General features: G+C 36.2%; 1 protein-coding gene across 1 annotated transcript in view; it reads right to left on the bottom strand.

Annotated features, from left to right (window-relative positions):
- Positions 1-706: 706 nt before the first annotated feature.
- LOC306855713 (protein Shroom1-like) overlaps positions 707-8,110 on the bottom strand; it is a 28,411-nt gene continuing 21,007 nt past the window's right edge. The window contains exons 5-8 of the mRNA XM_079394536.1: positions 6,474-7,004; positions 5,669-5,783; positions 4,193-4,465; positions 707-2,967 (exon numbers count right to left, since the gene is read on the bottom strand). Coding sequence (XP_079250662.1) covers positions 2,713-2,967; positions 4,193-4,465; positions 5,669-5,783; positions 6,474-7,004 — 1,174 coding nt within the window. The 3' untranslated portion in view covers positions 707-2,712. The remainder of the gene's footprint in view (positions 2,968-4,192; positions 4,466-5,668; positions 5,784-6,473; positions 7,005-8,110) is intronic.

Raw genomic sequence — 8,110 nt, 5'->3', positions numbered from 1 at the left:
TTATTCAAAAATGTCTTCATTTACGAAGATGAATGAATTGCACATTTATTTAGTTTGTGTATGTAGAAGATATTATTTTGATGAATAAGAACCGATTCAGACTCATGTGAGCTGCTTCACGCTCAGCTGACTAGATGCTGTTATTTTTGCTGACCATGTGTGCTTGGTTTTAGAGGTCACCCTTGCATTGCTGATCTGAGATCAGTAGTGGTTAATAAAGAAAGCCACAATTTAGATTGAGGAAAGGAAACCGGTGCTGGGAGTTTAAGCCAACATGAGCCCTCATGGATGACAAGATAAGTGAACAGTTTTGCTTACAGCCGCATCTCTTCTTGTTCCCACGATGCAGTGGATGAAAAAACTCTGGAGTCAGAGACCTTCTGCCCTTGAGACGGGTCACATGTTCCTCCCGGCACATTCATTAGAAGAGAAACTAAATGCCTAAATGAGTGTGCATGATTTGAACTGCATGGCTTTACTCTCTTTTAGCAGAACATTACTGTATTACTACAGTTGAGAGCTTAAAAGATGGATGATATCTATATATATATATATAAAACAAACATTTAAGTTATTTTTCTTCATGAAGCACAGATTTTCACAATCCATGTTATTTCAAAGCCTTTTTACAGAAATGCATGATACACCTAAAAATATTATCTGTCAAGTTCTTGTGAAACAAACACTTAAGATGCACGGTGAGAGTGAAGTATGTCATTTACGTACTTTATTCACAATAAAATAAAGGGAATGGAATTTATGCATTCCATATGATAATAAGCTGGAAACAGCAAGATAAAAAAAAAAAAACACAATACTCAGAAAACCACAAGATGGCAGCAAGACAAAACAGCACTCAGTTATGAACTACTAGGTGTTTCGCATGACTTCGGATTTTTTTCAGGCCATATGAACATGAACTTGACAGAATAAATGTGTGGTTTAGCCAACTACAAAGCCAAATGTTCATGTATTCCACAAGAAATGCTACTGAAAATGAGTGAGAGCCGAGAAATGCATTTCTGAGAGTTCAATTTCCTAGGCATATTGAAAAACATTTTTGCAAACAAATGCAATTTAATGCCGGTTTGGGTGGTCTACAGATTTTATTCAAGACCCTGAATGCGTGTAAAGTGCACAACACATACACTGACGTATCAGCAGTAAGTGCAATAGAATAATAATGTTTCCAAAACGAGTACAAAATAAATACAGCATAACCCTGATCAGTTCCAAAACATATGGGTTCTTGAAAACATTCAAATGCGAGTAACATTTGACAAAACAGCTGATCTGAATCACTAGAGGTGGTACCCAGCTAACAAAAATATGTTGCCATTAAGTTGTGGAAAAGTTCTCTGAATGTTAATGTTTATGTAGAAACAGCATGGTATATTTAAATGTGTTTAATAGCATCTTTATACTAATTAGCCTATTATTAATAAAGGCCAGTATAGCTACAGATAAATGCATCTCCCCCCTCAATTTTAGCATTAATTATAGCCATTCCACATTACAGTATAATTGAAAGCCATTATTTTGGATATTTAATAGGCATATAGCAACTTTTAAATTTGTGAACTTAAAACAATCTTCACACAAACCATAAACTGTAACTATAAATTGAATATTAATGTTTATTCAAGCTACAAAAGTGAATCAGAGAGCAGAGCAGAGAGTGATTGTCTTTTTCTTCTGTCAATGACAGACTGCAGCAGCGAATGCTCCTGAAGACCAGATGACTTTGAATAAGCGTTCGTTCATACCTTTCCAAAACAAGCACGGGTTACATCATCAGATTCATTTAAACAAGTAAATAAGTTACTTTTTCAAATGAGTTATGTAAATGACCCATTTATTGACCGACAGTGTTCTTCGATGATCCACTTCAACCATACTAATAAGCAAAAATGACTGTAGATGAACATGACATTTATATTAGATCTTTTCTGAAGAGTGATGCACATTCTTCTCCTGCGTCTTATTCTTCATGTAATCCAGAACAGATGTGAATTTACATTTCCTTCAGCCTGACGCTTATTCAGTTCACTTTTGGTGTGAAAGCGCTTTTACATTCGACAAAAATAGAACTTTTTTATATTAAAATCAAACAAGCCCAGCCGAGAAAAACTAACAGAACATTACTTTCCACAAAAAGTAACTAACACAGTTACTTTTTTCTCTTTAGAGAGTAACGCAATTATTGCAATAATGCATTACTTTCCCCAACACTGGCAACGATGGCAGTTAAATAACACAGACTTCAGTCGATTCACCAGACAACATCTTTAAAGAGAATCTTCAAAACTGAATAAAAGTACTTGATCAATAAATACACATACGACATGATAGTGGCAAATTAAATTACAGGACAAAAGGGCATGAATGAAATAATGAAGCCCTGAAATCAATACGAACGAACACGTCGGATGGATTACAATATCAGAGTTCATGGTTCCTAATGAGTGTGTGCAGTTTATTATCAAAGGTGCTTCTTTCTTCCGTTTTTGGTCATGATTTTACAGTGATCTGTGATTTTAGAGTGCATTTGTCATTCATCTACCTGAAGCTCTCATTAAACCATTCCTGGGCTCTTAAATAAAGCTTTGCATGGTTTCACAGAGTAGCTCAACTAAGCACAAATATCAAATGAAACATCTCAGTCTCTGAAACAAACAGCACCTTCAGGCGTTACAGAGCCGTGCAGGAGTTTCATGGAGGGAAGCTGCCGAGTAAGGCCTCGAGCTGCTCCTCTCCTAAACGCTGTTTCTCATCGAGGTCTTTCTGACGGATGAGTAAAGAAGCCTTGGTCTGAATGAAGCGCCGGTACTCCTGCAGCTGTGTGTCTGCCAGCTGTCTGGAGAGGATGGTGGAGATCATGCGCTCCCGCCGGTCCAGGTTATCCTTTAAGTCTTTGGCATCCTCCCTCTGTTTGCACAGGAGACGGTGGCGGCTGTCCAGCGATTCCTGTGGGTTCAGGAAAGAGTCACAATTCTGGTCATTTGTGGACCTCAAAACCAGTCATAAGGGTCCATTTTTTGAAAATGAGATTTATACATTATCATAAATAATCTTTCCATTGATATATGGTGTTGTTAGGATCGGACAATATTTGGCTGAGGTGCAACTATCTGAAAATCTGGAATATGAGGGTGCAAAAAAATCTAAATATTGAGAAAATCACCTTTAAAGTTGTCCAAATGAAGTTCTGAGTAATGCATATTACTAATCAAAAATTAAGTTTTGATATATTTATGGTAGGAAATTTACAAAATATATCCATGGGACATGATCTTAATATCCTAATGATTTTTGGCATAAACGAAAAATGGATAATTTTGACCCATACAGTGTATTATCAGCTATTGCTACATATATATACCCCAGAGACTTAAGACTGCTTTTGTGCTCCAGGGTCACATTTGTCATTAGTACATAAACTACTAGGCAATATAAATGACCTGGAACATGAAAATTGCACGTTTTTTTTGTCTGTCCAGAAATCTTATATCATTTCATTCTAATAAAATATAAACCATTATATTCATGTTTTTTTTTTTTTTTCATTATTAGATATTTTCACTTTTATTTAATTACCAATAATTTGAAGAAATATACTGATTTGCTGCTCAAGAAACTTATTATTAATAATAATAATAATAATAATATTGAAAACAGTTGTGCTGCTTCATATTTTTGTTGAAACCTTGATCCATTTTATTTTTTAGGATTCTCTGATGAACAGAAAGATTAAATGAACAGCCTTTCTTTTGTAATATTATAAATGTCTTTACTGACACTTTTGATCAATTTAATGTGCGCTTGCTGAGTTATAGTGTTAACTTCTTTTCAACAGTAGTGTATATTTTAATAATATATTTATGATAATATTTGTGAAACAAATGAACAAACAGTAATAATCATAAAAGCTGTTTTCTATTTCATCTGGTTCCTCATGATGGTGCTTTGTAATGTTTGCTGTTCAAATATTTATCACAAGAGGGCAGCGAGATCGTAAAACTCATCGAAACCAAAGAATAGTTTCGGTCAGGCAGTGTTGACACCATCAACTGCTGATCCAGCACAACACATGACCGTCACTCTCAAAGCAATTTTAGTGTGTTTAGGGCCCCTCCTAGTTATCCACACAAACACACGCCTCCTTCAAACATCCAGTGTGGTGTGAACTCACTCTCTCCTCGGCGTCCATGCTGTCGTCTGCCGTGCTGAGGGCGTTCTGCACGCGGGCCAGACGAGCCGACAGGCAGAGCAGCAGGCTGACCACACGCTCCAGGTCCTCTATAAACTGCGTGTAGCGCTCAAGCTCGGCTGACACACAGCTCTCTCGTACCAGAGCCTCCAGAGCATCGCCCCGCTCCCCGTTCACCTTCTCCTCGCTCTGGACGGTGGAGCGCTCTTCCTCCAGACCCTGCAAGCGCTCCTCTATGTGTGCTATCAGCCGCCTCTGTGTGTGACAAGACGCAAAGAGAAACCACAGACAAGATATGTTTATTTGGGGCAGCAGATACTGTATGCGTAAGATTCCAGAAGGCAACATAAGAGAGCAGCTTTCTGAAGTAAAAATCCCATGTATTCTCCCCACAGACCTTTATAAATCTTTCAGGAAAGAGCTACGAGCTTTGAGGTGAAGATACGTGCTTCTCTAGAATCTAATCTGTTACTGAGAAAAAATGTCATTTAATTGCAGTTACTTATGAAAACGGGTACAAAGGGGGTTACATCTGAATATTTTCACACACAGATATGATTGATTTCTTCTCAGAGGTGGACAGTAGTGAGGTATTTTTACTTTACTTTCCTTTGGAAAACTTTACTTCACTGCATTCCAAAGCATAATGTCGTACTTTTTACTGCACTGCATTTCATAAAATAAAGTTGTTTTTTAAATACCTTAAGAACATTAAAAATGTAGTACTCTCTGGTACTCAAGAAAATCTTTGAATTACTCGAGTAAAAGTAAGAAAGTAATTAAGTATTAAATGATATTTAATATGAAACGTAGTGCAGAAAAAATACAATATTATGCTTTGGAATGGTGTGAAGTTAAGGTTTTCTAAAGAAAAACACTTTGAAAAGTACTTTTAAAGCAGAGTAAAAACACTTCACTACTGTCCGCCTCGGTTTCTTTCCCAAATTTCATTTTTTAAATATGAGACAATGTTTCAGGAGTTTAGGACACAGAATAGGACACATGCTTAGCTGTTTTATTTCCAATTTGGGTTTATGTATATGCTTTATTTTTTAAGATTAACTGTTTTTTCCAAGGCGCTGTTAGATGCCAGTGTTTCCGGTCATATCTATGCAAAGAATTGATTTCAAAAACAGTATCATAACTATTAAATATTTTCTTGTTAAAAAGAGGTGCTGAAGTCTGATTTTGGAGGTTGTGCTATAAAATTTGATTATTATAATCTTTGTTCAAGTGAAGAAGGCTTTAGAAAGTCTGACAGCTTGCTTTAAATGTTTCAAAACATTCTTCATTCGTTTGCAATTCATTACATTAATAAAGTAATTGAAATAGTTACACTACTTATTATATTTTAAATTGGGTAACTTGTATCCTTTCCAAAGTAACCTTCCCAACACTGTATATGCATGCATGCATATATATATATATATATATTATACTTTTCAGTAATAGGAGTACCTTTTTATGGATGATATTTGCGTTGCTCAGGACATCTTTCTGGTTTGAGAGAACAGATTGGTTGTTCACAGATGATGGACGGTTCAGTGGTTTGTCATCTTCTGGCATCTCAGTGCTTTAAAAACAAAAACAAATATGCTAAATAAACATGCAGTGGAAATGTAATATTTTAAAACAGATTTGACTGACATACGAAGAGCTCTGCATCAATCTCAAAATGTACTCTGTTCCAAATGACGCACAAATATAATTAACGTGCTTCACAAACACACAGGAGACTCCAGTCCAGTTTTAATATGCTAATAACGCCATAAACATCAAATACATATTACACAAATGTTGGGTCCTATTCATTGGATTAAACCTTTTTTCAGTAGTGCACAAAAAACAACTACCATCCACCAGCTCGGAGGATTTATTTCCCTTAGCTTGCTGCAGAGATCACCTTCTCTGTGAAGGAAGTCGATGCCGTTTGGTTCAGTGTTCATAGGAATCTGCCTGCGATGCCTTAAAATACTGTCTAGGTAGGCAGCTTACTATTTAAAGTATATACTGTAAACAATGGTCATGTTTTTAACAGTAAAAGAGTGTAAAAATGCTACAGTAAAAACCTATTAATTGGTAAACAGTAAGTTCCCTTACTATTTTTTTGGTAAAATACAGTTTTTGGAAGAGAAAAAACAACAACTGCATTTTAAGGATTTTTTTTTTTTTTACAGTGTAGGTAACAGGTTTTGAACAGAGCCATTTATTTTAAGTATATGCACATTTAGATGCGTGTATTTGACAGATGTGCAGTAGTCACCTGTGAGCAGCTTTTTCTGGGTTATTAACCTTCTGCTCCTGTTTTTTCTTGTAGTGCTCCTCCATTAGTAGAGTATCCTCAGATAACAGCTGCTCCATCAGCATGATTGCTGTCTTCCTATTGGTTACGGGGTAAAGGATGCGAGCTAACGATTGGTCAGCTGAGACCACGTCCCGAACCAGCACCTCCCACTCCAGTTTGTCTGCTGGACAGCTCCCTTCCATCACAACAGGGCCGTCTTCCTTCTTTACGTTCCTGTCTTGTTCCCTATTAAGTGCAGGTACCAGGCTGGACTCTGGAGGTGCAGTGATTGGCGTGGTTTCGCTCTCACCAGATGGGCTTTGCGGTGCATTCTGGCGTTCAGCGGAAGTTGCTGTTTCAGTAGATGGCCAATAGTTTGCCTCGGTCTCATTTATCGCAGAAGCTGAGATCCACAGACTGGGATCTGTTGTGACTCCATGACCGAGAGAAACCTCTTGAGTAGCGAGAGATGTCTCACTCTTATCTTGAGGACAAACGTCCTGCTGCTTGCTGTAATATATCACAATAAACATCATATTAAAAGGATACCTTCAATACAGCCACACAAACAAATCGATGACTGGATTCAAAGAAAATGTAACGCTGAAAACTCTCTGCGATGATGCTGATTATGGGTCAGGGAGTTGCTAGGTTGTTGCTTACTGGCCCTCTATTGGGATTTTCATACATTTATCCTCTTTTTTTAAATCCTGCTTTAAACCCTGGGTGTAGTAATGTTTTACACTTGTCATTTTTTTAAAGGGATATCGCACCTTTTTTTTTAACCCTTGGTTATGAAACACTGCGCTGTTAAACCTGTACTATTTTATGCTAAAGTATACAGTGGGAAATACACTGCCATTCAAAAGTTTGAGATCAGTAACATTTTTTGTTTTTTTTAAAGAAGTCTCTTTTGCTCATCATGGCTGTATTTATTTGATCAAAAATACTGAAAAAAAAAATTTAATTTTGTGAAATATTATTGCAATTTAAAATAACAGTTTTATATTTTAAAGGTACTTTAAAATATCATTTATTCCTGTGAAGCAATTGTCAGCATCATTACTCCAGGCTTCAGTGTGACATGCTCCTTCAGAAGTAATTTGAATATCCTGATTTATTATCAATGTTGGAAACAATACTTATAATGTTAAAAAAGCATCACATGTTGCAAAAAATATTAAGCAGCACAACTATTTCCAACACTGATAATAAATCAGCATCTTAGGATGATTTCTGAAGGATCATGTGACACTGAAGACTGGAGTAATGATGCTGAAAATACAGCTTTGCATCACAGGAAAAAAATATATTTTGCAGTATATTAAAATAGAAAACCAATATTATAAATTGTAATAGTATTTCACAATATTACTGTTTTTCCATACTGTAATAAAATTTAAAATGCCAAACTTTTGAATGACAATATATTTGGCGTTATAATATATTTCCTTTAGTATTTGAGGCCAAATTCTGAATGTGAAACCCTGATGCTACTGTAAACACACATATCTCCATGCTTGAGATGAATTCTGATGCACAAGAGTGAAATGAGCCGTTGTTGCAATAAGCCGCAAATAAGAGCCCTTTAGCCCAGGCCTTGTGCATGTTTAAAA

Source organism: Barbus barbus, assembly GCF_936440315.1.
Source record: "Barbus barbus genome assembly, chromosome: 36".
NCBI lineage: Eukaryota > Metazoa > Chordata > Actinopteri > Cypriniformes > Cyprinidae > Barbus > Barbus barbus.
Note: the sequence above shows the minus strand (reverse complement) of the source record. Positions and strands in the feature narration are given on the sequence as shown.